Genomic DNA, 23,386 nt, shown 5'->3' with positions numbered 1-23,386 from the left:
ATTACGCATACACATTAGCGACACATATATCATTATTTGTATGAACAAACAACATTCTCACCTGTTCAGCTCCTGCATTGGGACAACACAGAGTCGGATAGAGTTAGCGCGCTCGACGCTTGATCACGGTGGCCAAACCCATTTGGAGAGAAAGCAGCCAGCATGTTTGCCGATCAAAGACCTCCTGGAGAGGCTCGATGACCTGAAAGCATCGTTGAAAGTCGTGACCCTCATCAAGCACGAAGAGGGCGATGACATTCCGTGGCATGACCGTGCCATGCAACGGAACGACATCAACCTACCTCGATTGAGGAGATTTTCCGTGGCATACTATCCCGAGGAGTACGTATGCCACCTTTTCAACGCGATTCGATTCTGTGGGAAGCCGAAGATGTCGACTTGGAAAGATGGACGCACACATCCAGTAGGCGCACACCTAACAGGACGCCTGCAGCAAAGAAGTCATCTTCACGTTGCTACCAATGGACGTACCACTTGAAATTGTCTGGGATCATGGCCTGGGTCAGAGCAAGAACAGCGAGGAATCCTCTGTGTATGCGATTGCTAAGCCACCGCAAGAACTTTCTCGAACCTCCGCAGGCTCGAGGAGAAATTGCGAGTCGACTCGGCACCCCCAGACGGCAGATGTTATCCTACAGCATAAATCAAACATGAGCTCCAGTCGTTCATACGCATCTCGAGTCGTCATTGAATATAAGATGAGCGAGGCAAGGACGACTTCGACGGCAGCGGCAGCGCAATACAGCTGCATGTAATGACGGTCCAACGTGACGTACGTGGTCAATCGGAATGGCTTCTGAAGTGTCCACAGTTCGGACGGACGACGTGCGGTATCTAAGCATACACATTCAGTTGGGATTAGCGCGGTTGCTGCCTTGCTAAGAAGGAACAGGCCTATGATTGTGTAAGTAGAGACAGCAACGTCTCGAACCGTCCTGTCTTTGCGTACACAAGTCCAAGGATATCGAAAGCGCAGAGCAAAAGGGCAGGAGGAAGGGACGCACCGAGTACAGCAGCACGGACTTCCGACCGACCTATAAGCAGGCACAGAGGAGGTAGTTGTGAGCGGGGTAGGAACGGCTGGGGGAGGAGCCAGAGAAGGGGGGCTTATATATGTTCCGGTACGGCAACAAAGCTCCGACGACAAAACTCCGCACAGGCCACTTCGAAAAATCGCGGTCATGAGCCAAGCACCACCAGCAACGATATGGCCCTGGCACTTACCCGATGCGGTATGGTGCGAAGGCTCCAGCTGCCGAGGGCAGAGACAAGGTGGCTAGAAAAAGACCAAAATCGATCGGGGGCGAAAAGGCGACAATACTAGGTGATCGAGGGCGTTGGGTTGATAGTATACCAGCCGAGTGGCACCGAGTTGCAGACGGCTGATGTGTGCCACGAGAGAATTGGTTGAACACGCCAAGGATGTGCTAACGCTTTCCGGGGGAGATCATGTCCTGAGCCTGAGATCCATGCATTACGCAAAATATATGAGCATACACTGAGTGAAATCCTTCCGACAGTATCGCAGTCGGCCTGAATGACGTAGCTGCGATACTCTCAATATCTACCTGCCTGCAAATATTGTGCAGCGCTCACATCTTTCGCAGAAGTCTGGTTGCCATTGAGGGTGTAAAATCGCGGTGTAGCCAAAATTTACGGCTTTGGCCATCAATGTCGAAATCAAGGGATATGGCCCTGACACGCACCTGACACGAGGTGGAGCAAAGCCACTGCATCGCGAGTGGCCCAAGCCTGGTGACGCAAAAAAGACCGAAAATTGATCGAGGGCACAAAACGAGTCTGAATGACGAGTAAAGTGACAATCGAGCCGCACATGGAGAGCCGGGCGGTGCCACGACCAGCTTCGTTGAACGCGCCAATATTTCCGGACTGCTTGCTGGCACTCTCGGAGAGAAGCTGCATCCTGTGCCCATGTGTTTTCGTGCGTATCTGCAATGAACGGGTCGACATCAATGCAGCCGTATTATTGACGTTATATCTGATGTCTCTGGCCATGTTTTTACCGTCCCGCTTTGGCCACTCGGACAGCAAGTCCTTATCTTTCGGTAGACTTCGAGGCCCTCAGGCTGTTTTGTGTTCTCGACACGAGGTGGAGCAGAGCCACTGCATTGCGAGTGGCCCAAACGGGGTGATGCAAAAAAGACCGAAAGTTGATCGAGGGTACAAAACAAGTCTGGACTCTGGACAAACGAGTAAAGTGGCACCCGAGCTGCGCATGGACAGCTGGGCGGTGGCACGATCAGCTTCATTAAATGCGCCAATATTTTGGTACTCTCGGGGGGAGGCTGCATCCTGTGCCTCTGGGTTATGGCAACGGGTCGACATCAACGCAGCCGTGTCGTTGACCTTGCATTTGATGTCTCTGGCCGAGCTTTTGCCGTTTCGCTTTGGCCACTCCCGTATCAAGTCCTTATCTTTCGGTAGACTTCGAGGCCCTGCCAGTGTCTTTTTTGTCCTCGTAATTTAGTTTTTTTGTCCGACGTGGGGGCCTGTGCGTAATCTTTGTCTCTGTCACGGTTCCGAAACAAAACCGCCGGTGGCTCGAGCTCTCTGTGCTTCTTCAAGATCAACACCAACCAAGCCATAGTCAAAATCGTCGTTGCAAATCAAATCTACGGGCGAGGCCCGGATGCGTCACTGGTGCACCAGAGAAGCGTTTTCCGCGTAGGTCCTGCCTACGCAACTTCTGTAACCTCAGTAGTCGTCTCGCTAAGGGAGTGTCTGCATAGATGTACTCACCACGAGCACGCTTCCCTACATATGGATTAACTGAGTGAATTAATGATAGGTCCTTGGCAGAAGAGTGATCGTAATTGTCACAGATCAACAGATCCCACCGGCTGTTATGGGTGAGATTACAAACGTCAAACACGACGAGTTCGATGGCATTTTGCGAATATCAAGGTTTGAAACAAGGGACAACGATCGAAGACGCACTGGCCTATTGATCAACCGAGACCGTTGGAAGAACACTCACGGCGAGAGCGTGTGCCTCAAGACACATGGACCGCAGTATGATGAGGGGAGTGGATTTCCGTAGATATGCATTCTAAACGATCTTCAAACCAACACGGCCCCCGCTCATGATCAACACGAACTTCACAGTGCCTAGTCACGCACTTGACACAGAGATACCGCGACTGCATTTTGTATTACCAGCATCGCTATGACTTCGCCGCATCACCATTCGCCACCCCATTAACCACACCCTTCCTGATCCCAGCCCCAGCCTTCCTCCTCCACTCAGCCAACATCTCCACGCTAATCATCTTCAGCCCCCAACGGTCCGCAAACGACCTACACCCATCCCTCCTCATCATCCCCGCCCCGCCCTCCCCACCCTCGTCCACGTCCTCCACGATCTCGCACAGCACCGCCGCCCTGGGCAGACCCGCCGCTTCGCACAGGTCCACCCCAGCCTCGGTGTGTCCTCGGCGCGTGAGGACGCCGCCTGGGCGCGCGCGGAGCGGGACCATGTGTCCTGGGCGGGAGAACTGGGTCGGTTTGGAGGTGGGGGAGGCGAGCGCACGGGCGGTTAGGGCACGGTCATGTGCGGAGATACCGGTGGTCGTGCCTGTGAGAGGGATGATGAGTTAGGATACGTCGGAGTGGATGTGAAGGAGGATGTACCGATTCTGTAGTCGATAGTGACCGTGTACGCCGTCCGGTGCGGGTCCTGATTCTCGGCCACCATCATCGGGATGACAAGCTCGTCGAGCCGCTCGCCAGGGAGCGCGATGCATACGTAGCCACTGCATTCGATGCCCGTCAATCACAACTAGTTTTAACATTTTTAACAGAATCCACCGCGAGTGGGCTACCTGCACGCATATACACGAAGGAGAGACGCTCACCTCGAATACCGAATCAACCACGCCATCTTCTCAGTGCTGACCTCGCTCGCGGCGATGAGGAGGTCGCCCTCATTCTCGCGGCCCTCATCGTCCATGACCACGACGAACTCACCCCGCACAAACGCGGCGAGCGCGTCCTCGATGGGATCAAAAGCGAACGCGGTGCGTGATGGCAGGTCCGCGACTTTGTGCGGGCGCGAGGGGTTGCGCGGTGCGGGCGGCGGGACCGGTGCGTCGGGAGACATGGCGAGTTGGTGATTCGGGATGAGAATGATGGCGAATTTGCTCAGCTCATGCGCGCGCTCGTGTGTAGCTCCGGATGAGTCAGGACCGTGGTCGGCCTAGCGCGGCAGGTCGTACGTCGGGCAGAAAGTGGCGGGAGATTTACGACGAGAGCGGCAAAGGGGCGCGCAGGCTTTGCGAGTTCGGAGCATAATCGTATTTCAGGAGGACACGACCGCCCCGGAGCGCTCGCCAGATGCGACTGTAAATTCTTCATTTGGCGGGTCGACGATGGCCTCGCCGTTCCCCACGCAGCAAAAGCAAGCATACATCGCTCTCTCGCGACTATTTCTCGACACCGAGCACACACAGCCCGAGATGGACAGCCTTGTGAACACCCTCAGGCTTACTGGCCTAGCCCCCGCAACACTAGGAGCCATGCTCCGAAACGACCTATTTCCCACATTGTATCCTAATCTCTTGAGCGTTGCGGGGAATTGGGATGCATTCGATGAGGACTGGCTTCTTAACCAGCTGCAGCGCAGGAGGTCTCAACGCCGGGGTTGTCTTCAGGGTGCAATCGACTGGGCTGCTTGGCAGACAGTCGGCAGGATGGTGTGGGGAGTTTGGACCAAAGTCAAGTGCGGGTTACAGGCCCAGCGGTGACAGTGAGTGGTTGTTGGTCTCATCGACTATGAGCACGGAATTTCTGAACCTTTTACAGCTGATCTTGACTGGAACGCACAGTTCCTCGTCATTCAGATGATTCAGAGTGAGCTGTTTCTCACTAAGCATGACAAAATATGTCTCAGCGCGACATGACCGCCCCGGAGCGCTCGCCAGATGCGACTTTAAATTCGACGCCGCAGGGCCACACCCGCTCACCGTGGAGAGCGTCCGACATGATGAGGGCATCCTGCGCCCAGTACGCTGCAGAAAGGTGTGGGACTTCAGAAAAGTCGATTGCCAATGGCACGTCCATGGGACCACGATGTTATATAGTGTCCCATAGAATACGCCCTCCATGTCGTGGCGAGACATCTGATACGACAGCTGGTCACAGGATGGTCGAGCGCATGATAAAATGGGACACATCTAGAATGCATTCGTAGAGATCCAGAGGAGGGATCCGTGACATCGTACTACACTTCCGCATTGATGGTGAAAATCTCTCCTTGCGACTCCTCCACGGCCTGCTCTCGTGTATTCGTCTATTTCGCAGACAACATGCGTTGCGTTCCCAGCGCTAGAAAAGAGTCGGCGGCAGGGCGTGCTCGGTCAGGCTCGGAGCAAAATGCGCGCCGGTTTTTGACCGGGCCAGCGCAACCGCTCTCAGCGTTTCCCTCGTCCACCGCCTCGTCTCTCTCGCTCTCCTCCACCCCTCCGCTCTCGGAGCTCTAGACTATCCTACCTGCCGCACTAGACACTGGTAATAGACATGGCCCACCTCGCACCATCCGGAAAGTGGGACGCACGGTGAGCAAAAGACGGCGAACGATGAGGCTCGAGCGCGACGCTAACCAAGGCGTGCGCGACGCTCGCTAGGTATCTCGGGCCCGTCCCTCACGACACCTCGTACTACACAAAGTGCATGATCGGCGGTATCCTCGCCTGCGGGACGACGCACGCCGGCATCACGCCTCTCGATGTCACCAAATGTAACATGCAGGTGTGTCCGAGCAGCTCTCTTTCGAACCTCATCACCAGCCTGACGCGCCGCAGGTCAACCCGGGCAAGTTCAACGGTCTCGTCAGCGGCCTCAAGACCATCACCGCCGAGGAGGGCACCAAGGGTCTCTGGAAGGGCGTCGGGCCGACGTTCATCGGCTACTCCCTCCAGGGCATGTTCAAGTACGGCCTGTACGAGGTCTTCAAAGACGCATACATGAACCTCGCCGGCGAGGAGGCGTCCGCCAAATACAAGGGCGCGATCTGGCTCGCTGGCTCCGCGTCCGCCGAGTTCTTCGCCGACATCGCGCTCTGCCCGCTCGAGATGACCAAGGTCAAGATCCAGACGAGCCCCGCAGGCACCTTCCCCGTCCCCATGTTCACCGCGCTGCGCGAGATGAGCAGGCTCAAAGCCGACACGCGCTACCCCTTCGGCTCCATCGTCCCCCTCTGGTCGCGCCAGATCCCGTACACGATGGCCAAGTTCTTCTTCTTCGAATACATCGTCCAGCAGTTCTACCGCCACGTCTTAACCGCCCCCAAGGAGACGTACAGCAAGCTGACCCAGCTCAGCGTCACCTTCGCGTCCGGCTACCTCGCCGGTGTCGTCTGCGCCGTCGTCTCCCACCCCGCCGACTCGCTCGTCTCCCAGATGGGCAAGCCGAGCAACAAGGGCAAGGGCCTCGGCCAGATCGCCTCTGAAGTTGGCTTTGTTTCCCTCGCCACCAAGGGTCTCGGCACCCGTGTGCTCATGATTGGTACCCTCACTGGCTTCCAATGGTGGATCTACGACTCATTCAAGACTGCTATGGGTCTCGGCACGACCGGTGGCAAGTAAACGGACATTCTAAAGTCAGTACTTTGCCAATTCCGTCGAGATACATAATTGTTAATCTTGTTCTCTCGTCAGCAGAAGTCTATGTGGTGCGCCGGACGGAACGACGGAGAAGGAGTGGGTCCGCGCGCGGTTGCTGACAGTTGTCGTTACTACATGCGTCACATACATACCTCTGTTCGATACGTCTACGATACGATATCTGTTATGGCTATAGAATGCGCGCACACGACATTCCCGTTCTGTCTGCAGCAAACATTGAGCGTGATATGAACACAATGCAGAACAATCGAGAATCAGTCTACATATACAAAATCCTCCACGTCCAGTAAGCAAACCGTCAACCACAACACTGTCACTCCGCACTACGCACTCAACGCATCCCTCCACATAGGCCCGCCCACCTCGCCCAGCACGCGCTCCACCTCACCATGCTCGAGATTAAGCACCACCCGGCGCTCGTCCTCCGCCCTCCTCCCCACGTCCTCCGCGAGCAATGCATGCGCGGCGAGCAAGTTGTCCAGGACGAGGCGGAGCTCGCCGAGTGTAGGTCGGCGCGTGGATCTCAGAGCGGCGGGATCCGAGAGGAGGTTGGTGTAGATGAGATGCTGGCGCTGGATCTGGGTACGTCCACGCGATCATTGCCGATATCAGTGAGCGTATGAGCGTATGGAATAATGGGAAACTCACGTCTCCCCACCGGATCTCATCGACACCCTCGCGCTTCACGCAGCGCAGCAGCGCGGCGAGCATGAGCCGCTCGTGCAGGCTCAGCTCGCGCACGTATGCCGCCGTCGGGCTGTTCTGCAGCTCCTTGATGACAGCCTGCACGTCCTCCGCACGCGCCGGTCGTTTGCGCGATTGGACGAGCTCAACGGTCCGTCTAGACAAAGACACAAAGCATCAGCCACCAACTCGTGAAGCAAGAGGCAGAGCCGAGATGCACCTGCAGATATCGAGCACGCGCCGTGCATCGCCGCTGATCGAGGACACCTTCATCGCCGCAAACTTGATTCCATCTGGCGCGATGACGTCAACGTTTCTCGCGTCTGCGGGTAGGCCATCCCGTGCGCTCTGCAGCCGCGCGTGTACGATCTTCTCCAGCTGCGGCGTCGTGTATGGCTGGAAGTTGATGCGGACCATCCCTGGCGCAGCCTGATATCAGCATTCACGGAAGCCGAAGAAACGATGTTTCCTTACCCAGTCGGCTACGAACGCGCCCGCTCATGACGCGCTCGGGCAGGTCCATCGTGTTCGCAACAGCAAGCACAATGAGCTTCGAGCTGACGAGCGTCGGCCAGTTGAAGAAGTTATACACCACGTCCTGCTTCGTCGTCATCAGCTGGTCCAGCTCATCCATCAGCACCACACTGCAAGCAAAGAATCAGCACAATCTATGAGCAAGAGAACTAAAATGAGAACGGGACGCTGACCATGCATGGCTCCCTGGCCCCGCCCGCTCGCCGGCACTGAAATGGCGCGAGAGCGCCTTGAGAGCCTGGTTTGAGCTGATCTTCATGTGTCCCTCACGCGCGGTGTCGTGCCCCGAGACGGCCTCCCAGAGGAGGCCGTAGGCAGCCGCAGGCTCGGGGATACGCAAGCCGTTAATCTCCACGTACGTGAAGGGGTTGGCTTCCTGTAAGCAGGAGCATTGAGTACCAGTGAGCGATGGAGGGATGGATCAGCGTACGCTCTGCTCGGCTAGCCACTTGAGCTGGCGCACGATTGCATGCACTGTGGCTGTCTTGCCTGTCCCCGGCACGCCGGAAATATCTTTCACAAGAGATATCAGCTTGCTTACTCGACGTCGGCGACGAGCCACCCACAGATGCAACCACCGCTGCCCTCCTCCAGCAGCTGTTCTACGGCCCTCAGAATTCTGTTATATTCTTCGTCTCTGCATGGCAGGGCCTCCGGACGGGCAGCAACATGCAACACATGCATCGCGCGCAGCCACGGATCCTGGCTCGCCACTGGCCCGAGGTGGGCGTCGAGCTCCAGGTTGAACCCAGGCTCGGTGAGAGGAGGAGGCCTGACCGCGAGGGCAGCGCGCTTCCGCTTGCGCAATGCAGCTTTCGAATGCGGGGTTGGCTGGGCGAGGGAAGACGTGAACTGCTGCGTGCGTGAGCGACGCGGAGTCCCTGTTGTGCGTCGAGGAGTCTTTGGCGTACGGGGCGTACGGGGTTTGCGAGGCGTGCGAGGTGCTGGCGCGGTTCGTTTGCGCTTGCGAGACGGGGTCTGCGGGAGGTCTGCGGGCTCATCTTCTTCTTCATCAATGCCCTCTCCGCCTTCCTCTTCGCTGTGATCATCCTCTTCTCGAGGATGGTACTCATCCGCCACCGATGAGCCATCCTCTGATTCGGATTCCACAGCTAATGTTTCAATTACCTCCAGAGAAGACTCTCCAGCTTCCGACGCACCGTCCCCTTCTAGTAATGTATCAACCTGCTCCTCCTCTTCGTCTTGTCCCTCGATGGGTATGGACTGCGTGCGCGCCCTCTTGCGCGGGCTTCTGCTCCAGCTAGGCCCAGCCTCATCGACCATCACATTCCATGCATGATGATACTCCCGCTGTGTGCTATCGGCTACGCTCGTGCTTGTCGTAGCAGCAGACAAGGCCTGCTGCCTGAACTCCTCCCAGTGGAACTGGTAGAAAAAGCCTCTTCGCGGATCGACGGCATGAGCGCAGTAGTAAGTTCTTTGTGCGTTCTGATGGCCGCGACGTTTCGGTACTGGAGAGCCGGACTGAGTGGAGGAGACTATGCAAGTGGAAACGATGTTTGATGGTGGGATGGTAGCGAGTGATGCAAGGGAGTAGTATATTTCGTTCTATCACGCACGTCAGTTGCACGTTCAACACGGAATGGCAAGAGGTTCGGGAACTGTGCGACGAAATGAGATTAACAAATGTCATTGTTGGAGTTCCCGTCAACCGATGCGAACTTCAGAATAGTGATACGATCCACTATGAAAGGGATTCGGATAACAATTTGACTGACCTCGGCATGTCCTCTACGCGCACGAATAGGCGGAAGCTCGTTCGGCTTGTTGAACCAGTGAACCATGACTCTCAATCCTTTCTCCTGGGGCTCTCCGTTCCTGAGGATCTCCCAGATTGCGACAATCACAGCCACACTAGGTTCTCTGGAGGTTGTCTCCACAAGCACCGTGTCACCGACGCTAAACGTATCCTTCACAGCGTACTCATTCCTCTTCGAGTTCTCCTTGTCTTCGTCTTGTTTCGTGCGTCTGCTTCTCCCATAGACGCGCGGCTCCCGCTTGACGGCGAACACCTCTCTCCTGGAATACTGTATGTAGAAACGCGTCTCAACGGCGTCCAACTCCAAGTCTAGGATTTCCCTCTCTTCCTCCCACAAGTCTTCCATGCGAGCTCGGCGTGAATGAATGCAGGACCCAGCAGGTGCATCGAGCTGATTCAGATCATTTGTGGCCTCAGACAACAATGGTTGCCCACGTTTCGAGCGACGTAAGGGAGTTTGAGGAGTATTATCACGAGCCATAAAGAAAACTATCCAAGTTTCGTCGTGGTGCGGATCAAGAGGATCAAGTCCAGCAAAGTGTCACGTAGACAATCGCGTGGTGGCCGCACACATGCTCGGCGCTTCATGCGACACGACAAGACGCGCACACGTGATCAAGTAAATTATAATTACCGCGCCTCGTCGCGTCCGGCGCGCATGTGCAATTTGGCCCACGGGCATCGTTTCACGCCTACGATAACCGCCATTTAGCCCCCAAGTTCCCGGTCGAATACAATTACTCCCAAAGAACACTGGAGAATCTGAATCTGGGCCTGAACCACGATCGAACAGGCCTTCGCCATTTGATCACAGTATGTGGGATGGAATGCCTCCGTTTGCCAGTATAACCAGCAATTGATTATTGCAATCAGCCTAACGATCACAATTTAACCTTTGAAGACTCAAGCTTCCGGCAGCGGCCCAGGAATCATCTCGAGAGCCTTCGCAGAATCAGATTATGCTCCATGATTCTATAACATAAATAATGTAACGGAATCCCTAATCATACAGCTCTGCCACGAATCATAGTGGCGGCAGGGGTCGCCGGCATTGAGGACAGATATTCTGTACTCAGCTTGTCAGCATTTCGGAGCGCTCGAGCAATGGGACTCTCCACAAACCTTGATTGCCAACCACTGCATGAAGTACTATTCAGCACGAGTATAAAATCCCAAAGGACGGATACAACTCACCCTCTCAAGACAAGCAGTGTGCTAATGCACAAGGCTCGCGTTAGTCTCACATCACTTCTGAAGAATACAGAGGCACGTACGAAAAGATGATGACACGGCGCGAGGCTGTAGTTCCTCCCAGAGCCCGACGCACCCACAGCTCCAAGTATCCCACCCGAACGATGGGCACCCGTGGCCAATCCGAGCAGGTCCCCTCTCTCCTTCCCATCGCTGGACTTCGAGCGTCTCCGCAGCGCTGGATCAATCTCGATGGCGTCCATGCAGATGGCGCAGTCGCCGAGCGTCTGCTCTGGCGCCTCGGGGTCAGGGAGCGGGAGAGGTGGGTGGTAATCGTACATCTTGGTCGCGACCATCTGCAAAGCCACATATGTCACCACACAGAATCCTGCAGAATAAGTAGACGTACACGGTTGCCCAGGAAGAACGTCGGGCCAACATGATCCTGAAGCCAGATGACAAGGATCTGGAAAAGCATAGTCGCGGCGACGGCGTAGATCCACTCTGAGCAGTGAGTGCAATGGTGAATTCATCAGCTCGCAAATATGTCGTGGGACTTACTTCGAGGTTCTACATCCAATATATTGTTCGGACAACCGAGGAAGTCTTCGACAAGATTTGAATCAACGCTCACGCAATCGAGTCGTAGATGTATGTGCCACTCACAAAGTGCGAAGTACAACCTGCACAACGTCGCTCCAATCAGATATTCGGCGGAAAGACCACTGCTTCTACCTCTTCTGGCTGACCGGTATATCTGCCCCATCCAGATGAACGAGTACAACGAGCCCACGAAGAACAGGGGCAAAGATAGAATGATGACGATACGGAAGACGAATATCAGGAAGAGTGATATGGTCATCCCTACAATATCAGTGCAATTTGCGCCATTGTCAGCGACTAAAATCAAAACGAAACCAGTAACAGACTGACAGAGTCTCGCCGAAGGATCCGACCTAATGTGCTGCCAAAGGAAGCGAAGGAATGAAGGCTGCTCAGCTGTGACAGTAGCTGTAGGCGATGGCACAGCGGCAGTGGTTTGCGCTTGCGCTGCAGGTTGTGCAGCTGGGGGAGGGTACGTTGCTGTGACATCAGGAGTCGGAGTTTCCGCTCGAGAATCCGACATTGGGGTAGCAGGGGGGACAGCAGTCGCCGCTGGAACGGGGCTTGGGCTGGGAGAGGGACGCGGAGGAGATGGCGTGACGTCCTCTGGCGCTTGTATCTGGCCGATCAATACAGCGAATTGCTGCATGCAAGGTCAAACACCCGAGTAATCCAAAAGGGATGGTACCGACATACCGCTTCCTGGATGAATAACATGCACGCCAGCCCAGCTGGTGCGAGAACGGCAAGCGAAGGCCTGCCATCTGCAAGGATTGCCAATGTTATATGCTATCAACAGCTCAGCCTCGAATGCGTCTTTCTCAAGCGTAGATGCCTCACCCCAACAAATGAAATGGCATCGATGAGACTTTGAGAGAGGAAGACATAGCGAGAGAGGCGGGAAAGGACCGCCGTGGAACTGGCTCGTACGACCTCACGTTGGAGAAGAACTAAGAGTGAGATATAGACGATAGTCGCGAGACCAGCATCTGGAAAATGACAGGTAGAGAATGTTCGTCAGCGTACAGTCAATCAATCCTGCAAATGCCCCTTACATGTGGTGATCTTCCGATACAGCTGCGGAGATCTGTTCCATAGTCAGTCCTATTCTGACGGTAGAGCATTATGACCGTACTTCAACCCAATCGTATCCTTAATCTCGTACACAATGCCACAGTCTTGGCTGATCAGGACACCATCAAGCCTAAGCTCAGGAGGTTTGATAGTTGATATGCCCGTCGGCTTCTCAATCTCGCGCTCGAGTTCCTTCATCCGAAGCTCAGGTACTTCGCTGTGTACCAACTGCGCATAAAGCTGGAAAGAACAACGCGTCTTCATGGAGTTTTCTTCTGTTGAGCTTTGTCAGCGTTCTCACCATCACTGCGCGAGAGTCTCGCGCACGGCATCAGGACGTCTGCTCGACTGACCATTGCTTATGTTGTCTTGATCAATAGATCCTGCCTCTATCTTCTCTTTTAACCTTGCCACTCGCGCAATTAGCTCCGTTTCAACGACATGGGCGGTTTCATTCAGGAGAGAGACAGGAACCAGGGACGGTACCATGCGAATATCGATAGCTTTCCTGTAACACCTGAGATAAGCGATCATCCCAACGGCGACCGAAGCATTAAGAGAGAAGAAGCAGATACTTGCCCAGAAGGTTCCGCAAAGGCATAGATTGATCCATTGGATATGAAATGCACCCCATCGAAGTCTAGCCTCAGCTCCTCGGATGAGTTTGGATTGGTCAGTTCAATCTTGCCCTGCAGAGATGTTGTCACGTAATAAGTTTGAACGATCTGTTACAACGCACATGAATCGCGGATATGTCATCTGAGACTGCGCTCCCAGTCGCAGGAGATAACACTGCTTTGTCGCCCACGCTGATGGATAACTTCTCCGACGTTGACCAATCCCACGAGCCCAATAGCTCAGGCAGCGCTGTGAGATTGGTGCGGGATACAAAGTCGTCCGCCAGCTTGCTCCATGCAGGCAAGGTGATATTCCCAGCTTCCGTTGATGTAAGATTATGCAGATGGACTTCGCCATGCCAAAACCCAGTCAGATTGGTATAGTATGAAGCAGTCTCAGGATCAGGTCTAGTTCCGAGAGACACGAAGGCGTCCACTAGAGGTATTGTGGCTCCGTCCTGCTCATACTGCACATCGAGTTAAAGGTTATCTAGGTTTGTACGCAAGGCGAGAGGCGAACCAAGACGAAGGTGGTAGTAGTACCGTTCAGCCACGCCGAATAGTTAGACACTTGATTGTTCAGAGATGACAGTGCCTTGAGGTAGTGAAATCGAGCATCTATCTCCTCTCCCCGGTTGTTGGTGAGCATGAACAGCAGGAAGCTGACAAAAAGGAATGATGGAACAGAGCTTCGGTTCCGGCGAGGCGGAAAGTCTCCTGCGGTCGCATTGGCATCGTCGCGGGTCTCACGAGCCTCTTCAACAGGCATGTTGCATACTTCAAGTCCACAAGGTCAAAATGAAGAGATCCCGGAGGATCAGTCTATGGATGAGACGCTGACGGAGAGACGAGAGTGAAAGACCACGACGGTTTGCTTACTAAGCAGACGGAGGGAAAGACACACACGCCACCATCACACTGCACTGCGTCCCGCTCTCTACTCATTTCTTGTTGTCCGTCTAAATCACTCTGCTGTGCGTTGGTTGTCATCCACCCTGTGCGCAATGCAGACTCCGTTGAAAATTTGTTGCCAGCGAGACAAATTTAAGTACATTATCTACGATCCTGGCTCCGCCGGCAATACCCGCCACAGGCCAAGCAAGGCTCATCGAGAATAACTAATATGTAGGACGGCCGGGGGTGACAAGTGACAATCGGATGAGCATCACTCAATCGCAGAGTATTAGTGTCTTTCGGTAATCTCATGAGCATGTAATTGCCATCACGAAGAAATTCATAGATACAGAAGCTCATCAATGCAATGAACCGTTCATTTTGAGCTAAACCCAGAGCGGTACATCATGAAACGTTGAGTGATGAGTAAGCAGTACTACGATCTTGACTTCGACTCACCACATTAGAGTTCAACTCAGAAAATGAGTGAGTGCTCTGAACTCATACCATCCAACGTTATCATCTGCGGCAGAAAAATTTGCACACGCATAAATTTCCTCTGTGAAACTCAATCTCAATTGTGTCTCAGTCTAACCTCCGCTGAAGCTGCCCACACAACGAGCATGAGAGCCGGACCGACGACGAAGCTCGTTGTGTCACAAGGTAAACGAGGAGGTGCGTCGGCTTCGATTATGATGCTGCTGGCACCGAGCCGAGTTCCTGGGATGTGTCATCCCGTCGATCCCGAATTCGGGCTGAATTCATGGGTATATGTATATATAACGGTGGCCATTGCGAGCGCAGTAGAGTCGGGGTAGCCAAGGTCATTGACTGCGCTAGCTGGGGACGAGGCTTTTCGCAAGTATGCCATATGTCTGCTGGTGAGTGATTACTCGTACGCTCGCCCAAGATCTGACATTGCGGGCAATCACCAGCTCGTTCCTAGATCATTAATTGCGGTAAGAAGACATCAGGATGGGCAGTAAGCACATCACGGAAGTGAACAGTTTGGAAGCAATCGTTCACCTGGATTCTTGCTAATCTCGCATAATCGGGGCCATCCAAGATACGCCAAGCTGCCCCAGGTGCATCGGCAGATTCTAAGGATGAGGAAGGCAACTACCCGGATAACGATCAGATTGGTGAGCAAAGATTAAGATTGCACAGCCATCTCCTCGCAGCGAACCCGTTGTGGCATCAGTTGGCACAGTGTTCACCGTCACCGGGGATCACACAATCCGTGGCCACGGCCACTAATCATCGACGACGCTGGTGAGTCACAAGATGGTGTGCAAAGACATGAAGAAGGTCCGTTGATGGTGCGATCAAGGACCAACGACAGCCACTGACGTCGGGGGGTTCTTCGTGAACCCAAAGGTAACACAGGGTTGAAATGAACCGTTAGGGTGTCACAGCGCATAGGGAGGTCATTCTCGCGGCACGTTGAGTCAAAAACGACAGTTATCCTTGCCCCAGAGGCTGAGAATGAGCGTCCGTGAGTCCTTGTAGGGGGGTGGAGTCACGGTGCATGTTTACGCCATTGACCCCGTACTTGTTCGAGCCATAATTGCCTGGACGTACTGTTTGCATGTGTCGACGGACGCAAGATGTGCCACCGGTAGATCCCGATGTGCACAAGTCTGGACATTCCCTGCCATTTGCCACTAGCACTTAGTGGCTGCCTGATGATATTCGAAGCTTAGTAACAATGAGGGGATTGTGTGAATTCCTGGAATTCCAGAAAGACTTACTTCGGTCCCAGGTTCACTTTTTCTGCGTGCTGACTGTCCATCGTAAAGCTGGAAAACCTCAGTGTTGCTCCATAGAGCCATCCGCCGATAATGTTGACCAGAGCATTATCGGCTACATTACAGGTCGTTTAAACTGACATGCGTGTTGGCGAGAAAAACAGACTCGCTCAGAAGAGACATTGAGATTGTCGAGGGCCGGGGAGTCATCAAGTCAAGCGGGCGTGTGGTTCAGCCAATCTCGCAGCCAGAAGATACATCTCAACCAATTTTAGCCGTTCTGTATTCCATGTTTTAATCGTCTCTATCGCTAAGCTCTCGAGTCTCAATGAACCTCTCTCGTCTCGCCGACCTCATTCGCCCGCTTCATCGCTACAGGTTGCAAGGCTGATCTCAAAGCTCCCGCAGTTTTTCCAGGCTGAAGCTCCAGCCTGGCCCCACCGACTGCAAACGTTCCAAGGCCCAGAGGATTAAACGTTTCCAGAGTCATAAAGTCCTCGTCTTAGAGTCGGCCCGCACGTCTCTCAGCTCGTCCGCACCTGCACTATTCCTCGATCGCCCGCACTCTATGTATCCGCGAAAGCAAGTATTTCTACCGCTGTCGACACTTCGTTGATTGTCTGCATTCTCTCTTTTTAGCATGGTTGTTTTTCTTCAGTTACGAATTCTTGCTCCGCCGTCTTGTCCTCGTCCCGCAGGTCTACCTGTTCACTCCCTGTGCAGAAGGCCGAACGCCAGACGCAAGGTTCGTTATGCACACCTGGGAGGTTCTTCGTTGACTTGACGCGATAGGAGGCTCTGCAAGCTCCGCCACATCGCGACTGCAGTATGCGGTTCGTTGAACTACCATACGGTCCTGCACCACGAATCGAATTGGACTGGGAGGAGGGCAGCTCCAGCAAATGTGTACGGCACAACTCTAGCCCGCGGACGAGCCACGCATATGTTCAACCCTGGGGTAAAATTGCAAGTACGTGTTTTACAGCCAATCCACAACGGCAATTCGGTGCTCTTATCTAACCTCTACGTTACTCCTCCTCCTCCTCTTCCTCGTCTGAATCAGACTCGCTGTCATAAGATCCACCATTGGTGCCATTGGCCGTAGCTCCATCCGTGCCTAGACAGCGCCTGCATTGCTCGGGGCGTTGATCCATGACAAGTGACTGTTCAGGGAGCGACCTACAGCGTGCGTGAGAACATCAACGAGACACCATCATTATCCTTCCTACACACCACTCCTCCGTACACTCGTTCGCGCAGTCGTGCTCATCAATATTGTGAAACCTGCTCCGCCGACATGTCACCCGGTTGCAGTCGATCTGTACGCAATATTCCAGTCAGTAGCCGAATAATATGTGCACGACAAAGGCCGTGCGCACAAAGTGGCGGCGATCAAGGAATTGATGGCCGCAGCCGTACTCGGTGTATGCGAGCAGGTAGTAACACATGTCGGGAATAGAGCGCGAGATGATGGAGGCAGACAAAGATGGCAAGGTAGATATACAGCGGCAAGCGTATATGAGAGAAGGGAATAAATTAGCGGATCTGCAACTTGAATCTCGCGCTGTCCACGCAACCCCGACCAGGAACCAGAAGGCGGTAGATAGGTTCTACCCTCCGATAGAGACATGAAATTGTCTGTGCATAGCCAATGCGGTATCTATTAGCTGCTATGTTAGCGGCCTAGCATATCTCTCTTCTTTTGTAAACGTGAGAGATGTAGTGGGAGGGACATAGCTGGCAACTGAGGGAATAATGGGCTGACCACTCCCCGCTCGAGCCAGAATCCGGTAAACTGGCTCGGGCAAGGAACATGAACGGCATGGAAATTCGTCCTCCGCAAGACCGATGAGGCGCGCAGAGTGATTTGCAATGCATTGCAAGAGGGAATATGTATAACTTAATTGTGAACGTATACCCTCAAATCCTGTGCAACAGTATGATGTTCGGGCACCGCGCCAACGTATGCACACAGAAGACATATTTGCGAGAGGCAGCGAGAACACCCCGCCGGCTCGGCACAGAAAACACTCACAAGATACCAACTACAGAAATGCCCTACATATAGAAGTGCATGTAGCATCCATCATGACTTGTGCACGAAGCCCGGTATGGGAGATCCGCGAGACGGGAACTGGGTTTGAATGAACAGGAACCGGCGTACCCTGAACGTGTGCGGCCCCGGACACAACCGACCAGAGTCCAGGAAAGTGTCAGCTTCGCTTTGACCAATGACACAGTCGTCAGAGGCTCTTAGCCATATGAGCGCACGAAGTATGCGTAACGCGGATTTTAGTCATGGTCACGGAACAGCGAATGGTAGACTTTTGAGTTTCAACCACAAACTCATCCATCAATGCATCACATGTCAGCTGAGACAATTCACCATGAGTTCGCTAGATCGAATGGAGCTAATTCATGATAACAGTGAGATTGCTGAGCTCAAAGGAGGTTAGGCTCGCTTCTCAGACCGCTGAATAGCGTAGAGATGCCAATACCATTTGTGAAAGGCAGCCTGTAAAATTTGGCTCGCCGTTCACCTGTTAGGTCGCCACTCCGCGCCTTCTTTCATGATTCCGTCCGCTATTACTTCAATCGTTTGAAAAACACTCCTCGTCGGCGGAGAGCGAGTTATGAGAATGCATTGGAGGTTTAATGTCGGTGACACATCCGGCGATCTAGAAACGGGATATATCCTCTGCCTACAAGCCCGTGTACTCACCGAAGCTGCTGGAGACCTTTTGGGGTGAGTGTCTTGACAAACACAGTCGTTTAGGGAGACCCTCTCTCGAAACGTCAAAGACTCCATCGATGCGCCGCCATGACACATAGATGAACTCTTGGAAAGCATCTTGATCGGATACAATATGCACACTCCAAGGACGCTCCACCAGCCGATTGGAGATGACAGTCCGGAAAGCCGTCCTATATTGTATGACAACGTAGAAAGAAGCCAGCGAGTAGCAGTTGTTTCGACCGTTTGGTAATATGCCTGCTGGAACTCGCACAGTTCTGGCCACTCGTGAGGCAAAATCGTCCTTTACCGTACAATATCAATAACGGAATAAGGATGCCATGAGGAGTCGCGCGATAGAGCGATGAGGAAGGGGACAGGACAACGTAGTGATCGTTTACAATCATGGTTATCAATATACCTGTCGGCCTATAGAGACTAGTCCGTTGCCTAATGTTGAAAATATCACCAGAAGGAGATGACAAGGGAATATCCTCGGATGTATGGCGAGCAGGCGAGGAGAGGTGTAAGGCCGACGATGTTGAGCTAAGGTCTGAGAGAAAACACCGCCAAATCGGACACATGAGAACAAAGAAAAAGAGCCGAGACGCAACCAGCTGCTGAACGAGTGAGGTGACTCAGAGGAATCTTTCGCCCAAGGTTCAAACGCAGGAGGGGTGATCACCGCGCGACGGGAGCGAGCTCGTCAGAAGAGATGATCACCAGTTGGTTCAGATCCATGGTCCGCCCGCCGCCGCCTGCTTCCGTGTCTCCCAGCCCAGCATGCTACGCGCGAACCTCCCCCTGTTTCCAACATCTTGCCAGATTCGCGGAGCCTGCGCCTGCACCCGAGGGTAAATTGGAGAAACCCCAGGCAATAGTCGTCCGATTGGAGGACAAGAGCAGCTTCCAAAGTCGATGATGAACCTAGATACCACAAACGCACGGGGGTGCGATACTCCGTCGCAGAGTATGCTGTCTGCTGCCCATGAACGAAACGGTGCGATGGGCCGAGGCGTGCGTCTTCGGGACCGTGTGAGAGTGCGAATAGAACCAGTGGACGCGGCTCGTTCGGCGCGCATCGAGAGGGGTTATAGCGGCGAACGTCCTGGCGCAGGCTGCGACGTCGCTGTTGGCGACGAGCTCGACAGAAAGTGAGATGATGGGAGAAGGAGGAGAACGTGTAGCGGAACTCGGGGATGCCTGTAAGCGCTGGATCCAGACCGGTCGCAGAAGAAAAGAGCACAAGTTGGAAATCCCGCGCATATATGCACGAGTCTTCTCATCGACATTGCTCTTGCCGTCATCATTGCCAACGTTCAGAGACTATGCTGATGGACTCCCAATTAATTCTGATTTACTTGAACCGCAATCACCCGCTATTTTCTGGATCCCCGTCCGCTGCGTCGATGAGAGTGTAGTCATCATATGGGCATCAAGTTGAGCGCAGGTGCGTCGTCGCCCATGTCGTCTGATACGTTGAGAACGTCTGCCGCGAAAGAAGGCGTATCCTCCTTCGTGCCGGCGCCGAGCTGGAAGGACTCGAAGCGAGCTGGGCCGCACTGGATTCTGCACCACCTTCAAACATGTGCGTTCGTGCGCACAGAGCGGCACTTCTTTCTGCTTCAGCTCTCAGGCCCTGGGGCCAGAGGCCCGTCCGCCCCGTGATAGTTAACGACGCGCTGCGCCGGGCCCTTGGGCCGCGCGTCGGGCGACGGATGTTGCTTGCTTGGGGAGTATAACTATGCGCGTCCCGTATCCACTGGCGAACACAGCTAGACTTCCCTCGAATGCACCACATGTCGTGGACCGTGTGGGACCTGTGCTGCGAGTCCATTACTGCAGCTACTGCCGAGGGAGAGGCAGGGGGGATGCGTGCTGATCCCGCTTCTCCGTCCCCAGCACCATTCATATAGCGTACGCCTGCACGCGTTTATGACCGCGGATACACTGCGACGTCTGATGGAAAAGCACTGGCTGGAGGAGGAACCGTGTAAGGCAACCGAGATCGATCACAACGCACCTTCGCACGCCCCCTCGGCGAGGAACGACGTCCGAGCTGTGGAGGACTGAGCGGATCAGCATGTGCACTATCCGAGCCTCTGCATCTGCAGGCCTTCCAGCTCATACGCTCTCTGCGGTGCCCTTCCCCATCAGGACGACTGCAGTACCAGCCCAGTACACGGTCCAAAGCCCGCTCGTGAAGCAGAGGAGACTTGCAAGGCAACTCTGCGCTCGTCGCCGGCCGAAAGAATGCGCTAGCGTTTGAAGATGCGGGTACGGGACAGTGACGCAAGGCGAGAGGATCAGAAAGGTTCGCGGGCGCAATAATCACAGAGCGGAACCACCACCCACCGGGTCCGCCGTCCAGGCATTCGGACACCCTACAACAGCCGCGGAGTACGCGGAGGCACCCCCAGAACCCCGCCGGACGGCGCATGAAGTCATCCTGCATTGCCGCGGATTTGTCGCACAATTGTGACTCGAGCACAATCACCCCCACGCGAGCCAATAGCTTGGCTCCGCGTGTTGCCTGGTTCACCCACACAGAAAGCGGTGCGTTGATTCCCCGCCTTTAGAACCCGGTTGTCTGGCAGCCAACGCCGTCTCCGCAAATTACCACTCCGCCGAAGAACCATTTGCAGTTTTTATTATTATTCTCAGCCACCCGGGAGAGTTCCAGAGGCCGAAACCTTCATTCTGAGATCGTATCCGGACGCTCCAAGACTCCACCGTAACCGTCGCTGTGGTTCGCTATTACACAGATCATCCCCCCAGATCGCCCCATGACGAATTGAACCTCGGCCACGTCAGAGGGCGGCCGTTGCCTCTCAGATCCCGCTCCACGGATCACCGTCTCAAGCTTGATCCGGGGAATCCCTCCTTTGGGACACGTTGTTGACGACTACAAATCCCAAGTGTAGAAATTTCCTGGATTGCCTGTACCCATTCTGGTCCTTGCTCAGTGCTCTTATCGCATTGGCCACCGGCACGCTGCCTTTCGCTATTCATACATATTATCCTCTAGATCGCCCAGATGACGGATTCGCCTCAACAAAACCCCGGCGACCTCTGACGTGGTCATCGCCTCAGATCTCACTCCACGGATTCTCCACGGATCACCGTGCATGGCACGGGCTCGAGCTCGATCCGGAGCATCCCTCCTTTGCGACACGTTGTCATGACTCTACGGATTCCAAATCCAGAAACCTGGTGGATTGCCTGTAACCACTCTGGGTCCTTGCTCAATGGTCTTATCGCAGCCTCAATGACGAGCTCTCTGCGCTTCTAATAAAGCTCGCGTCACCGGCATTGATACAGAGGTGACAATGGCATCGAGCAGGGCGCACGGAAATAGACGTTGTGAGAAGTGTGTGTGTGTTGAGCAAGAACGACGAGTTGGAGGGAAATTCAGCAGTGCCCAGCCACCCGCTTCTCATTGATCTGCCCTTCCCGTCATGGACACCTCCCTTTTCCCTCGTCACAGCCAGATCCTGCCCACCCGTCCTGCCTCGCTCGTCACGGATTCTCCATCTGCTTTCCTGCCGGTCCCGAGCCGCCGATGGCTACGCACAGCAAGTTGGCAGCCCTTGGTCTATATTCTCTCGTTGAAAGCCGGAATTCAGCAGTCATGTCAGACTCGCTCACTTCTTCGCTTTCGCTCAAGGAAATAAAACGTGGATGCGGCCTACAAGCCCGTCGCCGCATCCGCTCGGGCGATTCCGGGTTGGTGAGATAGCAACAGTTCGAAATCCCACAGCCGCCCAACCCGTGCACAGGCGCATTCCCCAGCTTGAGGCGCGTTCCCCAGCTTCTTCACGTCTGTACAGCAATCGGTCACCAAATGCTATGTAAATTGCTCTAGATGCCGTTGGTTCGTCCGCGCGGCATTCCACGCCAAGTTCGGGGCAAAGGGGAGGAGAGGCAATAATGAAGAAGAAAAAGGAACGGCGAAGGACGAGCACAGATACTTTGAACACTTCCGAGATATCGACCTGCAGCTTTTTTACTCCTCCCTTGACTCTTTCACGCCCCTCAACTCTTTTGTGACTTCTGTAGGCCCTCTGTGACAGCTATCGCTCTCCTTTCAAGGTTGAGGCACGGGATCCTTTACTCGGCGCACGTGCATCATGCGACCGAATTAATTATAGTGAATCTTCTGACCTGATTGTTTGCGGGTACCACATGCTCGAAGTATAGCTGGCGTCTTCGGCGCATTCTGCAGATCGGTTGGCACGACATGTGGAGATGCCTCAGCCCATGAGCAGAAACGGCAGCTAGAACTAGGACCCGCATATGAAGACAGTGCCTCGAAATGGATATTTCTCCCAATCAGCAAGCAGCACGAGCCAAACACGAAATTCAACGGCAAAATATAATCTCGACGCTCATCATCCCGCACATCCGACGGTTGTTTCTACTCGTATCCTGAACGCTATATGTGCATACGTTCGACTGCCACGCCCTGGTCGCGCGTATCAAGGTTCGGTCCACTTTAAAGGCGTTGCTGCTTCCTCATCAGGACGCTCTTATCATCCGCCGATGCGCCAAGGCAGTGCGAGACCATCCGCAGCGTCTGCGAGTGCATATGGCACCAGTCGACATTTGCGCCTGACACGAAGTTCCCGAGCTCCTCGTTTGACGATCTTTGTCGCGTTCCAGCAGGTACCTTACATATTCTGATTTCTGCACATTTTTAACGTCTCACAGTGCTCCTGTCCCGTGATCCCGTATTGATGCACTTAGGGCTCCACTCCGGCAACATACTCGGAGACACTTTCTCGCCTGCGGGCCGATTCACTCTCGAACGTCGGCACATGTTCACGAAAGTGCCGACTGTGCACCTACGCAACCTTTCGGCGTCA

General features: G+C 54.3%; 8 protein-coding genes across 8 annotated transcripts; 2 read left to right on the top strand and 6 right to left on the bottom strand.

Annotated features, from left to right (window-relative positions):
- Positions 1-103: 103 nt before the first annotated feature.
- On the bottom strand, positions 104-2,037 carry LAESUDRAFT_713526 (uncharacterized protein; the record flags this gene model as incomplete). Its single annotated transcript, XM_040906976.1, has 8 exons — positions 104-202; positions 418-448; positions 493-653; positions 798-855; positions 1,026-1,055; positions 1,246-1,297; positions 1,618-1,680; positions 1,728-2,037. The coding sequence occupies 8 exons, from the start codon at positions 2,035-2,037 to the stop codon at positions 104-106; spliced, it is 804 nt and encodes a 267-aa protein (XP_040765155.1).
- A 1,107-nt stretch (positions 2,038-3,144) lies between these two features.
- On the bottom strand, positions 3,145-4,240 carry LAESUDRAFT_109616 (uncharacterized protein). The gene is made up of 3 exons (XM_040901198.1): positions 3,897-4,240; positions 3,673-3,794; positions 3,145-3,616 (listed from the first exon to the last, which is right to left on the bottom strand). Exons 1-3 carry the CDS (start codon positions 4,139-4,141, stop codon positions 3,207-3,209), a joined length of 777 nt encoding a protein of 258 aa, XP_040765154.1. The 5' UTR covers positions 4,142-4,240; the 3' UTR covers positions 3,145-3,206.
- Positions 4,241-4,485: 245 nt separating this feature from the next.
- Positions 4,486-4,810, top strand: LAESUDRAFT_724881 (uncharacterized protein). Its single transcript, XM_040908712.1, has one exon. The coding sequence runs from the start codon at positions 4,497-4,499 to the stop codon at positions 4,782-4,784; it is 288 nt and encodes a 95-aa protein (XP_040765153.1). The 5' UTR covers positions 4,486-4,496; the 3' UTR covers positions 4,785-4,810.
- Positions 4,811-5,556: 746 nt separating this feature from the next.
- LAESUDRAFT_698709 (mitochondrial carrier protein) lies at positions 5,557-6,781 on the top strand (the record flags this gene model as incomplete). The annotated part of the gene is made up of 3 exons (XM_040906353.1): positions 5,557-5,594; positions 5,664-5,787; positions 5,841-6,781. The coding sequence occupies 3 exons, from the start codon at positions 5,557-5,559 to the stop codon at positions 6,621-6,623; spliced, it is 945 nt and encodes a 314-aa protein (XP_040765152.1). The 3' UTR covers positions 6,624-6,781.
- LAESUDRAFT_677848 (P-loop containing nucleoside triphosphate hydrolase protein) lies at positions 6,564-10,219 on the bottom strand. The gene is made up of 8 exons (XM_040905671.1): positions 9,620-10,219; positions 8,447-9,449; positions 8,311-8,393; positions 8,054-8,256; positions 7,821-7,990; positions 7,567-7,765; positions 7,311-7,503; positions 6,564-7,240 (listed from the first exon to the last, which is right to left on the bottom strand). Exons 1-8 carry the CDS (start codon positions 10,139-10,141, stop codon positions 6,986-6,988), a joined length of 2,628 nt encoding a protein of 875 aa, XP_040765151.1. The 5' UTR covers positions 10,142-10,219; the 3' UTR covers positions 6,564-6,985.
- A 317-nt stretch (positions 10,220-10,536) lies between these two features.
- Positions 10,537-14,004, bottom strand: LAESUDRAFT_724878 (uncharacterized protein). The gene is made up of 16 exons (XM_040908711.1): positions 13,666-14,004; positions 13,268-13,612; positions 13,108-13,217; positions 12,882-13,036; positions 12,590-12,803; positions 12,510-12,541; positions 12,295-12,443; positions 12,151-12,243; positions 11,785-12,097; positions 11,518-11,715; positions 11,413-11,457; positions 11,261-11,355; positions 10,935-11,207; positions 10,855-10,875; positions 10,783-10,797; positions 10,537-10,726 (listed from the first exon to the last, which is right to left on the bottom strand). The coding sequence occupies exons 1-16, from the start codon at positions 13,912-13,914 to the stop codon at positions 10,685-10,687; spliced, it is 2,349 nt and encodes a 782-aa protein (XP_040765150.1). The 5' UTR covers positions 13,915-14,004; the 3' UTR covers positions 10,537-10,684.
- A 2,730-nt stretch (positions 14,005-16,734) lies between these two features.
- On the bottom strand, positions 16,735-17,284 carry LAESUDRAFT_724877 (uncharacterized protein). The gene is made up of 3 exons (XM_040908710.1): positions 17,167-17,284; positions 17,021-17,106; positions 16,735-16,966 (listed from the first exon to the last, which is right to left on the bottom strand). Exons 1-3 carry the CDS (start codon positions 17,233-17,235, stop codon positions 16,816-16,818), a joined length of 306 nt encoding a protein of 101 aa, XP_040765149.1. The 5' UTR covers positions 17,236-17,284; the 3' UTR covers positions 16,735-16,815.
- Positions 17,285-19,252: 1,968 nt separating this feature from the next.
- Positions 19,253-20,976, bottom strand: LAESUDRAFT_713520 (uncharacterized protein; the record flags this gene model as incomplete). Its single annotated transcript, XM_040906975.1, has 7 exons — positions 19,253-19,363; positions 19,468-19,724; positions 19,883-19,922; positions 20,000-20,090; positions 20,126-20,444; positions 20,471-20,498; positions 20,545-20,976. The coding sequence occupies 7 exons, from the start codon at positions 20,974-20,976 to the stop codon at positions 19,253-19,255; spliced, it is 1,278 nt and encodes a 425-aa protein (XP_040765148.1).
- Between the last annotated feature and the right edge of the window lie 2,410 nt (positions 20,977-23,386).

This window comes from Laetiporus sulphureus, assembly GCF_001632365.1.
Source record: "Laetiporus sulphureus 93-53 unplaced genomic scaffold LAESUscaffold_15, whole genome shotgun sequence".
Classification (NCBI taxonomy): Eukaryota; Fungi; Basidiomycota; class Agaricomycetes; order Polyporales; family Laetiporaceae; genus Laetiporus; species Laetiporus sulphureus.
This window is presented reverse-complemented; position numbering and strand designations above follow the sequence as displayed.

What these genes read in the sequence shown, in the direction of transcription:
- LAESUDRAFT_677848 (XM_040905671.1), bottom strand. Translation starts at nt 10,141, where the DNA reads ATGGCTCGTGATAATACTCCTCAAACTCCCTTACGTCGCTCGAAACGT. An exon ending in CGCGTAGAGGACATGCCGAG is followed by an intron (nt 9,450 to 9,619) that starts GTCAGTCAAATT and finishes CGTGCGTGATAG; the next exon opens with AACGAAATATACTACTCCCT. An exon ending in GGGCAGCGGTGGTTGCATCT is followed by an intron (nt 8,394 to 8,446) that starts GTGGGTGGCTCG and finishes CTCTTGTGAAAG; the next exon opens with ATATTTCCGGCGTGCCGGGG.
- LAESUDRAFT_724881 (XM_040908712.1), top strand. Translation starts at nt 4,497, where the DNA reads ATGGACAGCCTTGTGAACACCCTCAGGCTTACTGGCCTAGCCCCCGCA.
- LAESUDRAFT_724877 (XM_040908710.1), bottom strand. Translation starts at nt 17,235, where the DNA reads ATGTGTTACTACCTGCTCGCATACACCGAGTACGGCTGCGGCCATCAA. An exon ending in TCCTTGATCGCCGCCACTTT is followed by an intron (nt 17,107 to 17,166) that starts GTGCGCACGGCC and finishes TATTGCGTACAG; the next exon opens with ATCGACTGCAACCGGGTGAC. An exon ending in AACGAGTGTACGGAGGAGTG is followed by an intron (nt 16,967 to 17,020) that starts GTGTGTAGGAAG and finishes CGCACGCTGTAG; the next exon opens with GTCGCTCCCTGAACAGTCAC.
- LAESUDRAFT_109616 (XM_040901198.1), bottom strand. Translation starts at nt 4,141, where the DNA reads ATGTCTCCCGACGCACCGGTCCCGCCGCCCGCACCGCGCAACCCCTCG. An exon ending in TGGTTGATTCGGTATTCGAG is followed by an intron (nt 3,795 to 3,896) that starts GTGAGCGTCTCT and finishes CATCGAATGCAG; the next exon opens with TGGCTACGTATGCATCGCGC. An exon ending in CACTATCGACTACAGAATCG is followed by an intron (nt 3,617 to 3,672) that starts GTACATCCTCCT and finishes TCCCTCTCACAG; the next exon opens with GCACGACCACCGGTATCTCC.
- LAESUDRAFT_724878 (XM_040908711.1), bottom strand. Translation starts at nt 13,914, where the DNA reads ATGCCTGTTGAAGAGGCTCGTGAGACCCGCGACGATGCCAATGCGACC. An exon ending in GCCTTTGCGGAACCTTCTGG is followed by an intron (nt 13,037 to 13,107) that starts GCAAGTATCTGC and finishes CAGGTGTTACAG; the next exon opens with GAAAGCTATCGATATTCGCA. An exon ending in TCAAGACAACATAAGCAATG is followed by an intron (nt 12,804 to 12,881) that starts GTCAGTCGAGCA and finishes AAAGCTCAACAG; the next exon opens with AAGAAAACTCCATGAAGACG.